Source organism: Scyliorhinus torazame, chromosome 14 (genome assembly GCF_047496885.1).
Source record: "Scyliorhinus torazame isolate Kashiwa2021f chromosome 14, sScyTor2.1, whole genome shotgun sequence".
In the NCBI taxonomy this organism is placed as follows: domain Eukaryota; kingdom Metazoa; phylum Chordata; class Chondrichthyes; order Carcharhiniformes; family Scyliorhinidae; genus Scyliorhinus; species Scyliorhinus torazame.
This window is the reverse complement of record NC_092720.1, coordinates 61,726,648-61,748,048: the sequence shown is the minus strand read 5'-3', so window position 1 is coordinate 61,748,048 and position 21,401 is coordinate 61,726,648. Positions and strand designations below refer to the sequence as shown.

The following is a 21,401-nucleotide window of genomic DNA, read 5'->3' as shown; positions in this document are numbered from 1 at the left end:
ACCCCGTCCACAAAGTCTGAATACTCAGTTAGAATTCGCCCATAAATACCAGACATGCTACCTCCTCCGACCCCGCCAACGAAAGAGTCCTTTCCAACAGAGATGTCTGTGGTGCCTCGTAAATGTTGAGAAGGCCACCCATACAAAATTCCTTCCCTGGAACTACCTGAACAAGAATTTCTCCAAGCTGGCAAACCACCCTTCTCCAAGCAAATCCCCGAATCACTCCAGCCTTTCCCTTCCCGCACCCCGAACCTGGCGTTGAATCATGACGGCTCAAATAAGTGATTCTCTCAGATATGGGAAAACTTCAACAGGGATCCAAGCTTAAAATACTGCCTGAATTGTCTTCGGGGGGGGTCGGAGAATCGCCGGGGGCTGGCGTGAATCCCGCCCCCGCCGGTTGCCGAAGTCTCCGGCACCGGATATTCGGCGGGGGCGGGAATCGGGCCGCGCCGGTTGGCGGGCCCCCCCCGCTGGATTCTCCGGCCCGGATGGGCCGAAGTCCCGCCGATAAATTGCCTGTCCCGCCGGCGTGGATTAAACCATCTTTTGAACGGCGGGACAAGGCGGCATGGGCGGGCTCCGGGGTCCTGGGGGGGCGCGGGGCGTTCTGGCCCTGGAGGGTGCCCCCACGGTGGCCTAGCCCGCGATCGGGGCCCACCGATCCGCCGGCGGGCCTGTGCCGTGGAGGCACTCTTTCCCTTCCGCCTCCGCCACGGTCTCCACCATGGCAGAGGCGGAAGAGACTCCCCTCCACTGCGCATGCGTGGGAAACTGTCAGCGGCCGCTGACGCTCCCGCGCATGCGCCGCCCCGAGATGTCATTTCCGCGCCAGCTGGCGGGGCAACAAAGGCCGTTTCCGCCAGCTGGCGGGGCGGAAATTCCTCCAGCGTCGGCCTAGCCCCTCAATATTGGGGCTCGACCGCCAAAGATGCAGAGCATTCCGCACCTTTGGGACGATGCGATGCCCGTCTGATTGGCGCCGTTTTGGGCGCCAGTCGGCGGACATCGCGCCGTTTCGGGAGAATTGTGCACCAGATCATTAAGGTAGACACACCCACTGGGTTTGAGGGGAAAACGGAAGCGAGGCTGTCACCAACACACGCAGACTAGGGATGGGATTCTCCCCTACCCGGCGGGGCGGAATGTTCCAGCATAATGGAATGGCGGGAACCACTCCGGCGTCGTTACGCACCTTTAGGAGCCAAGCCCTCACCTTGATGGGCTAGGCTGTAGGCCCGCGCCGGAGTGGTTTGCGCTCCACCGGCTGGCGGGTAAGGCCTTTGGCGCCACGCCAGCCAGGGCCGAAAGGTCTACGCGGGTCGGCGCATGCGCGGGAGCGTCAGCGGCTGCCGACGTCATCCCCGCGCATGCGCAGTGGAGGGGGTCTCTTCCCCCTCTGCCATAGTGAAGACCATGGCGACGGCGTAAGAAAAAGAGTGCCCCCACGGCACAGGCCCACCCGCGGATCGGTGGGCCCCAATCGCGGGCCAGGCCACCGTGGGGGCACCCCCCGGGGCCAGATCGCCCCCCCCCCAGGGCCCCGGAGCCTTCCAGCGCCGCCTTGTCCCGCCGTTCAAAAGGTGGTTTAATCCATGTTGGCGGGACAGGCATTCCAGCAGCGGGACTTCGGCCCATCGCGGGCCGGAGAATCGGCGGGGGTGGGCCCGCCGACCGGTGCGGTGCGATTCCCACCCCTGCCGACCGGCGCGGCGCAGTTCCCGCTCCCGCCGAATCTCTGGTGGCGGAGACTTCGGGACACAGCGGGGGCGGGATTCACGCCAGCCCCCGGCGATTCTCCGACCCGGTGTGAGGTTGGAGTATTCCGCCCTAGATTCTCAAAATGACCTCACCTCATTCTGTCCCCATACAGAATCTGGATCACTGTGCCACCCCAACACCTTCTCAGCATTAGCCACCCAATAATAACAAAGCAAATTCGGCAATGCTAGGCTCTCTGACTGCCTATCCATTTGAAGTACTACCTTACGGATCCTCGGAATCTTGCCTGCCCATATAAAGGATGAAATTAACCCATTAACCCTCCCAAAAAAGGATTTATGGGGAATGATAGGAAGACATTGAAACAAAAAAAACCTTGAAGAATATTCATTTTAATAGGCTGGACTCTGCCTGCCAGGGACAGGTGAAGGTTGTCCCACTTTTGCAGATAGGACGTAACCTCGTCCACCAGACTTGCAAAGTTCAACTTATGAAGCCGGGCCCTATCATGAGCCAGCCGGACACCCAGAAACCTGAAGCTAGAGCTGGCCAACCGAAAAGGCAACACCTCCCAAGTCGGCCCCCCTTCCTGGGGGGGTTAACACTCGCTCTTTTCCAGATTCAACTTGTAACCAAAGTTCCTCAATAGCTCCATTATATCATCCATGGTGGGGACCGGGGCCGTAACATAAAGCAGCATATTGTCAGCATATAGGGACACCCTATGCTCCACTCCTCCCCTCCTTATCCCCTTTCACTTATCCATAGCCTTGAGGGCTTTTGGTAAGTGCTCAATCACTAATGCAAATAGGAGGGGAGTTATCAGACACCTCTCTCTAGTCCCCCTATTCAAATGGAAATACCCCAAACCCAAGAAATTGGTAGAAACATTAGCCAAGGGGGTCCTACTCAACAACTGTACCCATGAAATCAATTTTGGCCCTGGACCAAACTTCTCCAGAACTTTGAAAAGGTACCTCCACTCCTGTGAGGTACCTGTCAAATGCCCTTTCTTTGTTTTTCCGCTGTTTTTTCTTCTCTTGGTGGATGGGGTGGGTATGGTTATTTGGGGTTTTTGTCATGTTAGGTCTGTGTATCATCTGCTGTGGGTAATGTGGGTTTGTTGTAAAATTTATTGTAAAATGGAAAATTCCTAATAAAAATATATTTTTTTAAAATGGGGCTGCAAAGGCCTTTGGTCGACTTACCCATTAGATATTTGGTTGTTTTTACATCAACAGCATCAAATTGCTCTTTGTTCCACACATACTTTGCGTCCTGGAAAATATTAGAGTGGAACACTTTGTGAAATTTGCACATAATTATTGGATAAAGTATTCAATGAAGATCTGCTGTGAAAACTATCAGTCATTACCTTTCTGACACTCAGCCATTTATTAATCAGATTTACTTTATCTTTCCGAATGCCATTTTGTGTGGCAAGGTCAGGATACTCGGGATCAGGAGTCCCTTCAGGAGTCATATATATTCTTCCTCCTCCAAGAATGACCTAGAAAAATAAACAAATATTCAGTTACTCCCTCAAAATAATTTTAAATTGAGTTAAACCGTCAACAACTAAAAGGCTGCAGAACCATTGATCTAACTCAGTGAATTGTGCAGAGATCCTTACTAGCTAAACTCAGTGCAATCTACAATTAAAAGTTGTACTGTTGGCTGGCATTATGTTTCACAGAAATAGTTCTGAGTCCAGAAGCTACAAAAAATAATCTGTGGCACAGTGGTTAGCACGGCTGCCTCACAGCGCCAGGTGCCTGGGCTCGATTCCTGCCTTGGGTGACTGTGTGGAGTGTGCTCTTTTTCCCCTTGTCTATGTGGGTTTCCTCCAGGTGCTCGTTTCCTCTCCCAGTCCAAAGATGTGCAGAATAGGTGGATTGGCAATGATCAATATGCAGGGTTACGGCAATATGGCGAGGGAGTGGGCCTCGGTAGAGTGCTCTTTTCCAGAGTCGGTGCAGACTCAATGGGCTGAATGGCCTCCTTCTGCAATGTAGGGATTATGAACAATACAGCACAGGAACAGGCCCTCTATGGATTTTAATGTAATCCTGGGCTAATATTGATGTGATAAAGACCATCCTTATTTACTCTGCACAGTGCCCTGCAAAATTATACATTTTCTCACATAAATAGACCAGATATCTACTTTCATAAGATAGTTTTGTTTTTGGCAAAATCAGTACCACTCTCACTTCTGAGTAAGAAGATCATCAGCTGGATTCTCCATCGGCGGGATCCTCCGTTTCGCCGGCAGCGCACTCACGCCCGTGGATTTCCCGAAGGCGTGGGGATGTCCACAATGGGGAACCCCATTGGCCGGCTGACGGGGCGGACAATCCCGCCCGAGTTTGAGCCATACTTCATGATCTAATCACACTATCTATACCGATATTGAGTCTCAGACAGGATGTAGTCTTAAAGTGAGCACCATCTACTTGCGCCAGAGATCTCAAGGGCACAATTTAAAGAGCTGGAATTCTATCTGGTCCAACATCCTCCTCAACTGACAACAACAAAAACAGACTGGACAATAGTTTTGTTTGGAGAACCTTCCTTTACTTTAGCACGTCTGCAGAATCTCACAAGGAGCTATACAAATGCAAATAGTTCTTTCAGATTATTTTTTGACAATTGTTCTCGCAATTGCAGCAATTTTGTGATTCTGTGAATTATAGGTAATTTAGCAAGTACATTTACATAAAACATGGCTTTTCAAAAACAAGGGCCTAAAAATTGTCTATAACCCAAATCGGGGTAAAATCCACATCCGACAAGTACTGCAATGCAATGAATACGGCCACAGGCACAGCCATGGCAAATTGGTTTTATTATTGTACCAGTGAGCTGTTAACATCAGCCAAGGAGGCAACTTCGATGGGATTAGGGCTACATCTTGTGTAACACCAGCACCCACCCTGTGGGCCAAATGGTCTGTTTCAGTGTTTGAATATCTTCATGTATTTGTCAGTTCATGTGTGAATGTGAAGGATAGCGCAGACTGGAAATCTTTCCTTAATTCCATTGTTTAAATCTTTTTTTCTTCTAGTTGAGAGTCCAACAATTAGACTGGATTGATTTTTCTTGCATAATATTATGGTACCAAACAACACTGATAAAGGTGTAATTACTTTTTATTACATGTGAGATTACAACTTTATTTTTAATTTGATTAACTTCTGTTTTTTTGTGCAGCACAACTGTAAATTTGCTGTTTCCTAATACTGATCAGTATTTTAGTAATTTAGCACAATGCTTGCCAACTATTGGTTCAATCTGTGATTAGTCAATAATTTACAATTGAAACTCTGCTCTTCCCCAATCAGTGAAACCATTCCAACTTGTGGCAGTCTGAGAATGTTTTAAAACTTTCCATTTAAGCTCATTTACATATTGACAAATACAAGATCTGCACAAACCATCAAAATCAAGCTGTATTGTTTCATGGACCACGAAGGGAATCCACACAGAGTTGTAGAACAAAATAAAGTTTTATTACAATAACTATTACTTACACGGCACAAAAGATCCCAGCCAGGTGTCTCCTCTATGTCGGTACCCAAACTGGCTGACTTTTCATAGAATCGAAAACTTTACAGTGCTGAAGGAGGCCATTGGGCCCATTGAGTCTGCACCGGCAGAGCACCCTATTTAAGCCCACACCTCCACCCTGTCCCTGTAGCCCAGTAACTCCACCTAACCTTTTTGGTGACTTAGGGCAATTTAGCATGGCCAATCCACCTAACCTGCATGTCTTTGGACTGTGGAAGAAAACCAGAGCATCCGGAGGAAACCTATGGAAACACAGGGAGAAAGTGCAGACTCTGCACAGACAGTGACCCAAGCTGGGAATCGAACCTGGGACCCTGGAGCTGTGAAGCAACAATGCTACCCACTGTACTACCGTGCCACTCACATTAAAGACATTTAGCTATACATGGTTTCGGGTTCCCCACCTCCTTTAGCGAGGAGCTCATATTGTAGCCATCTGGGATGGCCACTTCCCGATTACAAAATGGACACTTTGCAAAGATTGCAGGGAAAATGGAAAATACTGAGAAAACAAGCAGGTTCAGGGTTTGTCTGTTTATTGGTGCCGCAGCTCCCAGACAAGACCAAAACTGCAAATCCATTAGCATACTAATGGGCCATCTCCGGGGACAAAAGAGTAACATTTAAGTAAACGATACTAAGGCAGACACCCCGGCGCCAGAGGAGACCGAAACAAAGCAGGCCAACGGCCACCTAGGACACGCCCAGCCATCAGGGCGCCCACCCCTTTATTGGAAGAAATCGATAGGAACGATCAAGAAATGGCCCAATTGATTGGGGCCAAGTCCAAGGCCCGCCCAAAAGCGCGCAAAGCCCCCTTTGGGTATAAGAAGGAACCCCCAAGTGAGAATCGCTCTCTTGGCTCCGGCTCTCACCGTGGAGAGACCTGTCCACCAGCTGCACCAGAACACGTGAGTCCAAGGTCAACGCTCGATACCAGACGGACGACCTTAGCTGTTATCCCGTACCAGTTCCACCCCAGCAGCCTCAGAACCGAACAACGGCCATTGTTCCTCTGACTGAGTGGGCGCCCAAAAACATACGAACGTCCAAATTAGGGGCAGTATTGGCCACTCGGCCCATCGAGCCTGCCGCACCATTCAATAGAATCATGGCTGAACTAATTTTTAAAAATATATTTTTACTAAAGTTTACATTTTTACACTGTACATAAAGATGGATGAGGTGGCTACAGTTTACATGTTGTTCTTTTTCCGCATTGCGCCACCCAACCCCCACCACCACCCTCGCCCCTCCCCTCCGCTATTTCCGGGTCTTATCCTATGCTCTTTATTTCACTGTGGGTGGTGATGCAGTGTTTGTTTTTGGGCAATGTCCTCCTTCTCTCTTCCCTCTCCCTGTTGCTCGGCCATCCTCCTTTCCTTCCCACTCTACCCCATCTGTTGTCCCTTTTGGGGTTCTTTTTATGTGTCTTGTGTTGGGCCCTCTGGTCCCTGTGTCAGTCTCTCTCTGGTCTCCCCCTTGGTGTTTCCTCCAGTCTCTCTTCCCCCCCCCCCCCCCCCCAGTTTCCCCCTTCTCATTCTGGTGGCTCCTGTGCATCTCCCCTAACCCCCCATCAGTTGTTGGTTTCGAACAGGTCTTGGAGCAGGTTGGTGAATGGCCCCCTCGCTTTGTGGAAGCCACCTTCAGACGGTGTACTTGATTTTCTCCAGGTGGGGACATTTTGACAGGTCTGCCAGCCAGTTTGCAGCTGTGGGTGGTGCTGCTGATCACCAGTTGAGCAGGATTTTCCGGCGGGCGACCAGGGAAGCAAAGGCAAGGGCATTGGTTCTCTTCCCGATATGAATTTCTGGCTGGTCCGATACCCTGAAGACTTCCAACCTCGGCACGGCTTAACCCTCACCCCCACAATCTTGACATTGCCTCAAAGAAGGATGTTCAGAACCCAACAAGTCTTGAGCATGCCCAGAATGTGTGGGCATGTATGGCCGGGCCTCCTGGCTCCATTCACATTTGTCCTCCACCTCCGGAAGTACCTTCTGATTCAGGTTCTTGTCAGGTGTGCTCTGTGTACCGCTTTCAGCTGCATGAGGCTTAGCCTTACACAGGAGGAGGTGGAGTTGGTCCTGATCAGTGTTTCGTTCCAGATGTCCCCATCCTACTTTCGTCCATCGCGTCCTCCCATTTTTCCTTTGTTTCGTCCCGTGGGCAGCGTGTTCTTTCTAAAAGCCGTTTGTATATGTCTCTGCAGATCCCCTTTCCCAGACTGTCCGTGTTCAGTAACTCCTTCAACATTGTGGGCAGGATTCTCCGACACCCCACCGGGTGGGAGAATCGCTGGGGGTCGGCGTGAATCCTGCCCCTGCCGTCCTCCTAATTCCCACGCCCCCCCAAAAATTGCCCCGCCGTAAGTCGCGCCACCCGCCTCGGAGAATGGCAGGGTCCGGTGCAACTCAATGGGCCCCGGGGCTGACCGAATTCTCCGGCCCGCGATGGGCCGAAGTCCCGCCAGTTCTTTGCCAGTCCCGCCGCTGTAAATTAGAGTAGGTCCCTTACCGGCGGGACCTGGCTGCGCGGGCGGGCTCCGGGGTTCTTGGGGGGTTGCAGGGGGATCTGGCCCCGGGAGGTGCACCCACAATGGCCTGGCCCGCGGTCGGGGCCCACCGATTCGCGGGCGGGCCTGTGCCGTGGAGGCACTCTATTGTTCCGCACCAGAGGCCGTGGTCCTCCGCCATTCCCGGTGCGGAAGCGAATCCCTCTGCGCATGCCCAGGGATGATGCCAGCACGCGCTGGCGCTCCCACGCATGCGCCGACACGCGCCGGCCAGCGGAGGCCCTTCAGCGCGGCTCCAAGCCCCTTTCCCGCCGGCCAGTGGGGCGCCAACCACTCCGGGGCGGGCCTAGCCCCTGAAGGTGCGGAGGATTCCGCACCTTTGAGGCTGCCCGACGCCGGAGTGGTTCACGCCTCTCCTTCCCACTGGGACCCCCCGCCCCGCCGGGTAGGGGAGAATGCCGCCCTGTGTCTCTCAGGGCCCTTGGGTACATTGCCGTCTCCTTGTGGAGAAAGGTTTTGAATTGCAAATGTCGGAGTTCCTATCCGTTCAGTAGTTCCAGTCTCTCTGTCAGCTGGGTTGCTAATCTGTCCCCTGTGTAAAAGTCCCGAACTGTCAGTGTCCTCCCCATCCTTTCTTCACCTCTTAAAGATGGCGTCTAGCATGGCTGATGGAAACCTGTGGTTGCCGCAGATGGGAGCCATGGTGGACACCTCGGTTAGACAGAAGCGCTGTTTTATCTGGTTCCAGGTTTTCAGTGTTGCGCCTACCACTGGGCTGGTTGAGTGTTTTGCTGGGGGGGATGGAAGTGCTGTCTTGGCGAGGGCCCAGAGGGTTGTTCCTGTGTAGGAGGACTCCTCCATCCTCACACATTCCTTGTTTGGTTCCTTCACCCTTCCCCTCACATTCTCGGCCGTGGTTACCCAGTGGTACTATTGCAAGTTCAGGAGGGCCAGGCCTACCATGCTTCTTCTCCTTTGCAGTGTTGGTTTAGGGATTCTTGGATTCTCTCTCTCGCCCCCCCCACAAACACAAACACCACAATCATTTTGTCTATTGCTTGGAAAAAGGCCTTGGTGATGTAGTATGGATCTGAACAGGAAGAGGAACCTGGGCAGTATGTTCATCTTGTTCGTCTGCACCCTCCCCGCCAGGGAAAGCGGGAGTGGTGGCTGATCTCATTTTAACCTCAACTCCACATTCCTGCCTAGCCTCTATTGCCATCGTCAATTCACCCCTTGTGAGTAACCAAAATTTAAATGGTTAAAAAGGACTATTCAAGAACGTACAGGACAATTTACTCGATATATTGGGGTACAACTGCAATTCATAAATATTTAAATCACGTAATTTTTTTAGAACATTCTCAAAGGTCAGCAAACAGGCGCAGTTAGTTTGCTGAATTAGATTAATTCATCCTGGGGATATTGCCAGTTTTGTGGGCAGGACCAGCTTCTAGCATGATGTTTTTAAAACTAGTGCAAAAGATCACAGAAATGCCATTGTGCTGAATTCAATTTGTACTTAAAATTCTGCTTTTTTTGCGCGTTTGTTATGCCAATTTTGGACAAATTACTTGAGGAAAACAACAGTTCGGAGCACAAACTCTAAAATAGCAGGTTTAGAGAACATATAATCATGAATATTTTTCCATTTTTAACGTGACTCATGCCAATAAACGTTTTCAAAGAAACAGAAAAATGGCTGCAAATTTCAGTGATCTTAAAATCACCCAAAAGATCAAAGTAGAATTCTAGAAAAAAAATCTTAATTTCCTGCTGCACCTAAAATTCTCAGCTTTATTCTTGCACCAACACAATTGCAGGAAATTTGCACATGCAGCTCTTGAGCAAGGATGGAGCTAAGATGCAGCTATCAATGTTGAGTCTAAAAAAGATCAAGGACATTTGAGGGTAGCATCATTATATGTGTACCCGAGTTTTTCTTGATGTTTTAAGCTGGGCCAATATGGAACAGGATAAGTTGGGATCTATGGAGGGTGGAGGTTGGGAGTCTAACAAGGAAAAAAATGTACGTAAAATGCAGAGGAACTGTGGTAAAGATAGAGGTTGCCAATGTTGCTAAAATGGAAATATGTAGTCTGGCTCATGAATACAATGTGAAATTTATGACTCAATTTATGGTTTAATAGTATGTCGAGATTGTTAACTATTCAACCCAAAAGAATAGCTGAGGAGGTGAGGAGAGTGATCAAACCAAAGATGATGGGCAGGATCCCCCCCTTCCCCCGCCCCCGCAGCCCCCCCCCCCCCCCGCCGTGCAGCATGTTTTGTCGTGGCAGAGGAGGCCCACCATTGGACATTGTCCAGACCTTTCGGTCCCGCTGCTGTCAATGGTGTTTCCCGGTGTTCCCATCCTCTGCCACTGTGTGGAGTGTGCCATCGACTAACCGGAAGATTCCACCTGCGGGTCCAACCACATAATCCTGCCCGATGTCTTTGGTTTTCCTGTTACTTAGCCACACTATGTTGAGGCTCAAACGGACCACGAACCTACAGCACAGGTGCAGTGAATAGAAGTGTTATTGATGGGCCTCATTCTCTTACAGATTGAAAATTGACCCTGTCCCTGTAGAGGGTTCCACTGAAAAGCAATACAGAGGGCGGTGGATGAGAATTGCCGGCATAGATCTTTGAAGGAATCCCAATTAAGATAGTGTGGTGGTGGGGCTGGGAAACCGCCACATGAATGGCTGCATTCAGACAAGTAGGAATGGAGTTATACGATGACAGTCCTATGAAGCTGGATGAATGAGGAATAGAACACAAATAAATATTGGAAGTACGGTATCATAGTGGTTAGCACAATTGCTTCACAGCTCCAGGGTCCCAGGTTCGATTCCCGGCTTGGGTCACTGCCTGTGCGGAGTCTGCACCTTCTCCCCGTGTGTGCGTGGGTTTCCTCCAGATGCTCCGGTTTCCTCCCACAGTCCAAAGATGTGCCGGTTAGGTGGATTGGCCATGCTAAATTGCCCTTAGTGTCCAAAATTGCACTTAGTGTTGGATGGGGTTACTGGGTTATGGGGATAGGGTGGAGGTGTGGGCTTGGGTGGGTGCTCTTTCCAAGAGTTCATGGGCCGAATGGCCTCCTTCTGCACTGTAAATTCTATGATTCTATCAAATGGTTTGATCACTGTTGAGACATATAATTAAATGAAGTTAACCTCAGCAAAAGGCTAAAATTGCATTAGAAGTGTGGAAAGTAGTAGTAAACAGAATGTTTAACTAGTTGTCCAAGCAAAACTTATTATTGGATTAACAAATTAATTAAAGTAATCTTTTGTTCAGAATGCCAGACTTAAGAGTCACTGTGATTTTAAAATGAACACTGATGGCACACCTGTACCACATGGACTGCAGCACTTCAACAAAGTTACTCATAATGGAGAGCAATTTGGAATTTACAATAAATGCTGGCCGAGCCAGCGACTCACGCATCCTGTGAAAGAACAAAAAAAACTAACCTCTGAACCTTATAAAAATAAACAAAACTTACGTCAATATCTGTATTATGTACGAGCTGAAAAGCAATGTCTTTGCAACCACCTTTAAGTGCATCAGGTGGCAAGTTGGCATCGCTGTACCAATTCCTGTCTGCAACATGGGCGTAACTAGCACCTGGAGAAGCATGTTGAACTCGGGTGGTTGTCACAATGCCTACTGACTTTCCTGTGGAAAAATACAAATTGAAAGATTAGCTAATGTAGATTAAATTAGTGTAGCGAAACAGTCACAGTTAGGTTTACCATAAATCAAATCAAAGAGTCATAGATGTAAGATAGTGATCAATAAATCAAAAAGGGAAGTAAGGGGGAAATTCTTCACTCAGAGTGGTTAGAATGTGGAAGTCACTATTTTACGCTATTCCAATTTGATGTAATATTAGCCATTTAGCTTTGAAGGATCATTAAAATGTTGTGACATCCTTTACCTGATAGGCATATACACAAAGCTTTGCAAAAAAAATTCAACATCAAGGACATGGAGCAGAATGCTTTTCTACAATGTACATAAATCTGTTTATCTGAATCATATAGCTTATCAAGAATGTAAATGTGTCTGTATATCTATATCAATAAATAAATATTCTTCTGTGTAAACATATTGTAAAATTTTGTTCAATAACTGACTTGGTAAATTGCAGTGCAGAGCTATAGACAAAAACATCCTTTGGTGTTCAGTCGATTTACCATATTTGATAGCCTACCCAAACATCTTGTTGCTTCATTAAAAATTCAATCTCGCTTCACAGGTGTGAAACTGTTTCGTTTTGCAAGCTTAGTTAGTTAAGACAAGCGGAGGAGAAAAAGAAAATGAGAATTTGAATGAGAATAACAAACTAAATGATTGAGCAAGACACACTGCTCAAATACAAATCAGAGAAACAAGAAATGATAAGTTCTGGTTGTAAGATGATAAGACTAATAGCCGAAAGGATTTGATGGCCCAATTGTTATCAATTGTTATCATTCCCTTAGAGACAATTTACATTTATAAGAAGATTTGAATCTCTTTGTGACCAACTCCCAGTGACCAACCCAAAGAGAAGACAAGCTTTGACATTTTAGGTCTTTTGCTGTAACAAACTAAAATCAGCATTAACTAAGCATTAATTAGTAGGCAACTCAGAAAATATACTAACATAACTGAAGACTGTATGCTGTGTTTATACATTGCACTGCACACTCTGCAGAATTGTAGGCCAGAATTTTTCAGCAATTCTTGATGGAGGAATCTTCTGGTCATGCCAACAGCGAAACCCTGTTGCGGTTTCCCGAAGGCATTTGGTGCATACAACAGGAAGCCCTGTTTACAATGGTGGGACCAGAACGTCCCACACAGGCCAATGGTGGGCTTCCTCTGCTGCTGCGAAATACGCCGTGGGGGCATGGAAAATCCATCTATAGTCTTTAAAGGAACCAGTCCAAAGATACTCTCAGCTTCCGATATGCTCACTTTTCCCAGTTTTTCGGAGTCATAACATTCAGTGTTAATTGAAAGTCTTTTCCCTCAGTCCCCTCAGAATTTCCGAATCAACATTCAACGGCAATGCTTACACTAGCGCTGGTCAAAGAGACACAGCCTGAGTGAGTGAGACACAGACAGAGTGAGAATTTGAAACTTGGTAATTTGGTGCAATGAGATAATTCGGTGCAGAGTGGGAGAAGGTGCTTTTCCCCTACTGTTTTGTTCTCTCTCTTTCTTCGGGCCTAATTTCGGGAACCGTTCGGAGGAGGAGGAGCAGTCTCAGAGTATAAAAACCTGACGGTAACTTCCTGTTTCCCAGTTTTTTTTTTTCAACAGTGATGTCAGAGGGAAGCTGTGATCTGATTGATTGGTTGATAGCAAATCTGCCCCAAATTTAAAAAAAAACACAGCTAAATTCGTCAACTTAAATTAAACTAATTAATTAATTAGAGATGGCTGGTCAGGTGATGTACTTGAGATGCTTGATGTGGGAGCTGGCAGACCCCATTGCAAGCTGCAGCGACCACATCTGCAGTAAGTGTTGGCTGCTCGAAGAGCTCCAGCTCAGAGTTGATGAGCTGGAGTCTGAGCTTCAAATACTGAGGTACATCCGGGAGGGCGAGACTTACCTGGACACTGTGTTTCCGGAGGCAGTCACACCTGCCAGAGTAAGTAGTTTAAATCCTGCCAGTGGCCAGGGACAGCAGGGTGTGACTGCAAGTCAGGCAGGTAAAGGGAACCAGCAGTCAGGAACTCAGGAGCCTCAGCCCTTGACCCTGTCCAACAGGTATGAGGCACTTGCTCCCTGTGTGGATGGCGAACAGGGCTGCAAGAAGGATGAGTCAGTTGACCAAGGCACCATGGTTCAGCAGGCCATTCAAGGGGAGGGAGTAAATAGGCAAGTTGTAGTTGTAGGGGATTCTATTATCAGGGGGATAGATAGTATCCTTTGTGAGCAGGATAAAGAGTCCCGCATGGTATGTTGCCTGCCCAGTGCTAGGGTGCGGGACATCTCTGACCGGCTTGAAAGGATACTGGAGAAGGAGGGGGGGGATCCAGTTGTTGTGGTCCATGTCGGTACCAACAACATAGGCAAGTCTAGGAAAGAGGACCTGTTTAGAGATTATAAAGAGCTAGGATTCAAATTAAAAAACAGGTCCTCAAGGGTCATAATCTCCGGATTACTGCCCGAGCCACGTGCAAATTGGCATAGGGAGGCAAGAATAAGGGAAGTTAACATGTGGCTGAAAGAGTGGTGTGGGAAAGAGGGGTTCCTTTTCATGGGACACTGGCATCAGTTTTGGGACAGGGGGGGACCTATACCGTTGGGATGGTCTCCACCTGAACCGAGCTGGGACCAGTGTTCTGGTGAAAAGAGTAAATAGGGTGGTCAATAGGACTTTAAACTAGAGAGGGGGGGGGGAGGTCAGGGAACCAAGAGGTGAAGTAATCAGTGGGAAGCGTAGCTGCTTAGGAATATAAAAAGACAGAACTCAGGAGAGGTTACGATAGTCCCCATCCCACAAAATATGACACAGTGTATGGAAAGGCTCAGTAAACCAAGGTCCACCACACTAAGAAAACAAAAAGGGACGGTCAATAGAGAATTAAAGGTGCTATATTTAAATGGGCGCAGTGTACGGAACAAGGTAGATGAGCTTGTGGCCCAGATTGTGACTGGCAGGTGTGATGTGGTAGGCATCACAGAGACGTGGTTGCAGGGGGTTCAGGACTGGCATTTAAACATCCAGGGATTCACAACCTATCGAAAAGACAGAGAGGTGGGCAGAGGGGGCGGGGTTGCCTTGTTAATTAGGAATGAAATTAAATCAATAGCACTAAACGACATAGGGTCAGATGATGTGGAGTCTGTGTGGGTAGAGTTGAGGAACCACAAAGGCAAAAAAAACATATTGGGAGTTATGTACAGGCCTCCTAACAGTGGTCAGGACCAGGGGCACAAAATGCACCACGAAATAGAAAGTGCATGTCAGAAAGGCAAGGTCACAGTGATCATGGGGGACTTCAATATGCAGGTGGACTGGGTAAATAATGCTGCCAGTGGACCCAAGGAAAGGGAATTCATTGAATGTTTACAGGAGGGCTTTTTGGAACAGCTTGTGATGGAGCCCACGAGGGAACAGGCCATTCTGGACTTAGTGTTATGTAATGAGCCAGACTTGATAAAAGATCTTAAAGTAAGGGAACACTTAGGAGGCAGTGATCATAATATGGTAGAATTCAATCTGCAATTTGAAAGAAAGAAGGTAGAATCAGATGTAAAGGTGTTACTGTTAAATAAAGGGGCATGAGGGAGGAACTGACGAAAATCGACTGGGAGCAGAGCCTAGTGGGAATGACAGTAGAACAGCAATGGCAGGAGTTTCTGGGAGTAATTGAGGACACAGTACAGAGATTCATCCCAAAGAAAAGAAAAGGTTATCAGAGGGGGGATTAGGCAGCCATGGCTGACAAAGGAAGTTAGGGGATGCATCAAAGCAAAAGAAAAAGCCTATGATGTGGCAAAGAGTAGCGGGAAGTCAGAAGATTGGGAAGGCTACAAAAACAAACAGAGGATAACAAAGAGAGAAATAAGGAAAGAGAGGATCAAATATGAAGGTAGGCTAGCCAGTAACATTAGGAATGACAGTAAAAGTTTCTTTAAATACATTAAAAACAAACAGGAGGCAAAAGTAGACATTGGGCCGCTCCAAAATGACCCTGGTAATCTAGTGATGGGAGACAAGGAAATAGCTGAGGAACTGAATAAGTACTTTGCATCAGTCTTCACAGTAGAAGACATGAGTAATAGCCCAACAATTCAGGAGAGTCGGGGGGCAGAGTTGAATATGGTAGCCATCACAAAGGAGAAAGTGCCAGAGAAACTAAGAGGTCTAAAAATTGATAAATCTCCGGGCCCAGATGGGCTACATCCTAGAGTTCTAAAGGAGATAGCTGAAGAAATAGTGGAGGCATTAGTTATGATCTTTCAAAAGTCACTGGAGTCAGGGAAAGTCCCAGAGGATTGGAAAATCGCTGTTGTAACCCCCCTGTTCAAGAAGGGAACAAGGAAAAAGATGGACAATTATAGGCCAATTAGCCTAACCTCGGTTGTTGGCAAGATTCTAGAATCCATTGTTAAGGATGAGATTTCTAAATTCTTGGAAGTGCAGGGTCGGATTAGGACAAGTCAGCATGGATTTAGTAAGGGGAGGTCGTGCCTGACAAACCTGTTAGAGTTCTTCGTAGAGATAACAAATAGGTTAGACCAAGGAGAGCCAATGGATGTTATCTATCTTGACTTCCAAAAGGCCTTTGATAAGGTGCCTCACGGGAGACTGCTGAGTAAAATAAGGGCCCATGGTATTCGAGGCAAGGTACTAACATGGATTGACGATTGGCTGTCAGGCAGAAGGCAGAGAGTTGGGATAAAAGGTTCTTTTTCGGAATGGCAACCGGTGACGAGTGGTGTCCCGTAGGGTTCAGTGTTGGGGCCACAGCTGTTCTCTTTATATATTAACGATCTAGATGACGGAACTGGGGGCATTCTGGCTAAGTTTGCCGATGATACAAAGATAGGTGGAGGGGCAGGTAGTATTGAGGAGGTGGGGAGGCTGCAGAAAGATTTAGACAGTTTAGGAGAGTGGTCCAAGAAATGGCTGATGAAATTCAACGTGGGCAAGTGCGAGGTCTTGCACTTTGGAAAAAAGAATAGAGGCATGGGCTATTTTCTAAACGGTGACAAAATTCATAATGCTGAAGTGCAAAGGGACTTGGGAGTCCTAGTCCAGGATTCTCTAAAGGTAAACTTGCAGGTTGAGTCCGTAATTGGGAAAACAAATGCAATGTTGTCATTTATCTCAAGAGGCTTGGAATATAAAAGCAGGGATGTACTTCTGAAGCTTTATAAAGCATTAGTTAGGCCCCATTTAGAATACTGTGAGCAATTTTGGGCCCCACACCTCAGGAAGGACATACTGGCACTGGAGCGGGTCCAGTTGAGATTCACACAGATGATCCCAGGAATGGTAGGCCTAACATACGATGAACGCCTGAGGATCCTGGGATTATATTCATTGGAGTTTAGGAGGTTGAGGGGAGATCTAATAGAAACTTACAAGATAATGAATGGCTTAGATAGGGTGGACGTAGGGAAGTTGTTTCCATTAGCAGGGGAGACTAGGACCCCGGGGCACAGCCTTAGAATAAAAGGGAGTCACTTTAGAACAGAGATGAGGAGAAATTTCTTCAGCCAGAGAGTGGTGGGTCTGTGGAATTCATTGCCACAGAGGGCGGTGGAGGCGGGGACGTTGAGTGTCTTTAAGACAGAAGTTGATAAATTCTTGATTTCTCGAGGAATTAAGGGCTATGGAGAGAGAGCAGGTAAATGGAGTTGAAATCAGCCATGATTGAATGGTGGAGTGGACTCGATGGGCCGAATGGCCTTACTTCCACTCCTACGTCTTATGGTCTTATTCTCTCAGCCACAGCAGGGTGAATTTTCCAGTGCCGACACAGGTCCTGTCTATTCAACAAGAGAATGAGCTCCCATTCAGGGAGATGAAGGATCTCTTTCAGTGAAAGCGGTTTGCGTGCTTGGAGGCGTTGAATCAGAAGTTTGGGCTGGCACAGGAGGAGAGTTTTCAGTGCATGCAGGTGTGGGACTTTGTGAGGAAGGTCTTTCTGACCTACCTGATAGTACTTGTCTCTTTGTTGTTGGAGGAAGTGCTGTCAGTGGGGGGTTGGAGAGGGGGGTTGTCTCGGCTATTTATGGGAAAATCTTGGAGGAGGAAAAGGTGTCCATGGAGGGGATTAAGGCTAACTGGGAGGAGGAGTTGGGGGCGGCGTTGGAGGAGGGATTGTGATGCAAGGTGCTGTGGAGGGCGAATGCCTCGACCTTGTGTGCGTCAAGGATGAGCTAGCTGTTTGAGGGGGTAGAGGACATCTGTGAATGGCGTGGGAGGGGTCCTACTAATCATGCGCATATGTTCTGGTCCTGCCCGAAAGGTTCTGGAGGTCAGTTTGCAGCACCATCTCAACGGTTTTGTCTGTGGATGTGGAGTCCGGTCCCCTGGAGGCCATATTCGGAGTGTTGGACTGGTCGGAGGTGCAGATGGGTGTGGGGCAGATGTTTTAGACTTTGCTTCACTAATTGCTCGCAGGTGGATCCTGTTGGGGTGGAAGTCAGCTTCTCCACCCTGCACCTCGGTGTGGCGGGGAGACCTATCGGAGTTCTCCTGTCTGGAGAAAGTGACCTTTGCCCTAAGGGGAGTGGGGGGGGGAGGCGAGTGATGGGTTCCACAAGAGTTGGAGTTTGTTTGTTCTGGATTTTGGAGAGTTGGTTACCTTCAACTGTTGAGGGAGGTGAGGGGGTAGGGGGTTCTTATTGTGTGGGGTTTTATATGTCGGATATATGTCTTTTTTTGTAAATGTAAAATGTTGAAAATTGGAATAAAAATATATATTTTTTTTTAAAATGAGCTCCCACCAAAATCCTGCTTACAGCACAAAACCTTTTCACAGCAGCTGTTGTTTTTCCTCTTTCTCTCCCTCCAGATTCTCTTTCCTTGTCTAAGGTCTCCGAATCAATTAGCCTGGCAACAGTAAGGCTAGGTGCCTTCACCTCCGTCTCCAGATGTGAAGAAGGAAAAAGCAGTAAAACAGGGAGGAAAGAATACTGGTCTGAACTTTTTTTTAAAAACTTCTGCAGATTGACACCCTGCTTTCAATATGGCTTGACCTCATGGCGCGAATCTCGCTTCTGGACCCTCAAGAGATTTTGTGTCTGCTTTGTCATTCTCTCTCATGGTGAACACGAGAGCAAAATCGCCCTTTGAGGTTTCTTCCTTTAAGGTAGTCTACCGGTTAGCACTAAATATCAATATAGAGAGTTCTAATTGCAGTCAGCATGAGAATGGCTTCAGACATTGTGGTACTTCAAACAATTTTCAGTTACAAAGCAAATGTGGCTAGGCTGTTACGACTGGTCAACGACAAGCATTTTGGAGAAGACTGTTCTGGTTACTATGTGTAGCAATAGGTTTTGAACACATTGAACATTACGTTCTTTCATGGGATGTGGGTGTCCCTGGCAAGGCCAGCCTTTGTTGCCCATCCCTAAATGCCCTTGAGTTGAGTCAATCACATTGCTGTGGGTCTGGAGTCACATGTAAGCCAGACAATAGCAGATTTCCTTCCCTAAATAACTTTAATGAAGCAACAACAATTGACAATGGTTTCATGATCACCAATACTGAAGCTAGCTTTTTTGAATTCCAGATTTTATTAATTAAGTTTAAGTTGCACCAACTGCTGTAGTGGAATTTTAACTCGTGGCCAGAATATTAGCTTGGGCTATGGATCATTAGTCCAGTGACATTACTATTATGCGACTAACTCCTTTTTCTGAGGATAAAATGATTATTGAAGGTAAACTTGGACATACAAAAACATTCTGCACCTGCATCTTTTGCCCTCTTAAGTACTGACGTGACCTCATTGCCAAAGGTTGTCTGACATTGTCGTCGCCTGGCAGCTGCACTCAGTCCAAGGGTTCCATAGTTTGCTTTGACTCCACAAAGGTAAGCAGTGGCTGTACCCGCACTATCAGAGGCTTGATGATCAACATTGTATGTCTAAAATAGAAAAAACACGTTCTTATTAGAGCTCTGGTGAATTGGTAATTCAGTGCAACAAATTAGGTACTCAAGGATTAGCTGTTCCCAGGTAGTATTATTACCGGCAGCATGGTGGCATAGTGGTTAGCACTGCTGCCAGGGACCCCAGCTCAATAACTGTCTGCGGAGACTTTGCACTTTCTCCAAGTGTCTGCGTGGGCTTCCTCCGGGTGCTCCGGTTTCCTCCCACAGTCCAAAGAAGTGCAGGTTAAGTGGATTGTGTCATAATATACACCAGTATATCATGGTGCAGACACACACACTGATGGACACACAGTGGGACACAATCGACACACACAACACTGCAGCCAATCACCAGTTAGAGCACACGCACTATAAAGACAGGGGGCATCAGAGTTCCCGCTCATTCGAGCTGCAGCTTGCTAGTAGGACAGAGCTCACAGCCTGCAGCACAGACATTCACCATGTGCTGAGTGCATTGACTGGTTAGGACAAGGCAAAGGTCTTTAGTTAAAGCTAGTATCGTGTTAACCCACAGTGAGAGTATGTTAAACAGTTAATGATGCAATAAAATAGTGTTGCACTATTTCAAGTGTTGGTGACCTGTATGTGTTCCATGGATCCAGATCGCCCAACACAACAGATTGGCCATGCTAAATTGTGAGGTTGGGTTACAGGGATAGCGTGGGGGCTCTTTCAGAAGGTTGATGCAGACTCGATAGGCCGAATGATCTCTTTCTGCACTGTAGGAATTCTGTGGTTCTGTGGTACCACAGCCAGTCATGGAAAGATCATGCCGCTAATACCACTATTTGTGGATCTCTATCAGAGGATTTGATCTTAGTGTGCAAAAAACCCTCCTCCTTACAATAATTGGAAGAATATTCAGAGAAGTCATAGACTTTGACTTTGAGGGTGTTCCCCAAGAATCTACTCAGGTTGCAAATTAAATCTGATCTTAATTACTCAGTTTACAACCAGTTGCCAGCTTGTATACTGAATCAACATTTCTTTGTTCTTTTAGAAGATTGTAGTTTAGTCGGGCAGTATGGTCGGCACCGGCTTGGAGGGCCGAAGGGCCTGTTCCTGTGCTGTACATTTCTTTGTTCTTTGTTTGTTCTTTGTTCAAATGTAAGCATTGCAGGGTCCCGCAAAGCACACCAGGAAGCTATTATTTTGGATTGGTATTGACCTAGAATTTGCAGTCAACGGTGCTCAAACGCAACTTGTTTATTAATGCCTGCAGAGTGTTAATGGGCTTTTGAGCCACAAGGGCCATTGGGAGTAAACAAAAGTGTAGTGCAGCCACTGGATGAATCCTGGGATTTATAAACAGCTGCATCTCTCTCCAGCCAATCAGATTGAAGAATCCTTACTGAGGCATGCAGAATCTAAACCAGGAACTACAAGATTGAATTAAAAATTCCTTGAAAAATTATTTACAAACAAAATAAAGAGAGAGAGAAAGATGATTAAGAGAGAGAGATTAAAGGGACAGAAAGAATATGCAAAGTTTATTTTAATTTCAGTTAGAGCTTTTTAAACATTTACACCAATAACTAAAACTTGAAAGAATGAGACTGAACTTGTAATTGTTTCAGTGCCATAGAGGTTGTTTGGGAGTAATTAAAATCTACCACGCTGATATAAATTCACTTATGCATGAACGGACAATCCCAAACCTTTCCTGTCATATTTTTATTAGGTATCTCATGGGTAACCTGCAAATTCATACCCTTCATGTAATTGAATGCTCAGCAATTTGGCTAGTGTAGCAAATCTTGTGAAGAAGCAGGGCAAATCAGACAGCAACTTTCCAATTTCCATGCGTAACTATGCATCCGTGGTTTCGGTTTAATTTATTCCTTAATAATGGTGAATAATCTTAGTCTTCCTGTTATCCCTACCACAAATGCAGGCCATTAAGACCTTTATAAAACACATGGCATGATGTGTTCCATCTGCTT

General features: G+C 47.1%; 1 protein-coding gene across 1 annotated transcript in view; it reads right to left on the bottom strand.

The window, feature by feature from the left end:
• The window catches only part of LOC140389773 (intestinal-type alkaline phosphatase-like), a 71,181-nt gene that overhangs the window by 17,603 nt on the left and 32,177 nt on the right, over nucleotides 1–21,401 (bottom strand). The window contains exons 4-7 of the mRNA XM_072474286.1: nucleotides 19,257–19,431; nucleotides 11,325–11,497; nucleotides 3,101–3,235; nucleotides 2,934–3,003 (exon numbers count right to left, since the gene is read on the bottom strand). Of these exons, the coding sequence (XP_072330387.1) occupies nucleotides 2,934–3,003; nucleotides 3,101–3,235; nucleotides 11,325–11,497; nucleotides 19,257–19,431 (553 nt within the window). The remainder of the gene's footprint in view (nucleotides 1–2,933; nucleotides 3,004–3,100; nucleotides 3,236–11,324; nucleotides 11,498–19,256; nucleotides 19,432–21,401) is intronic.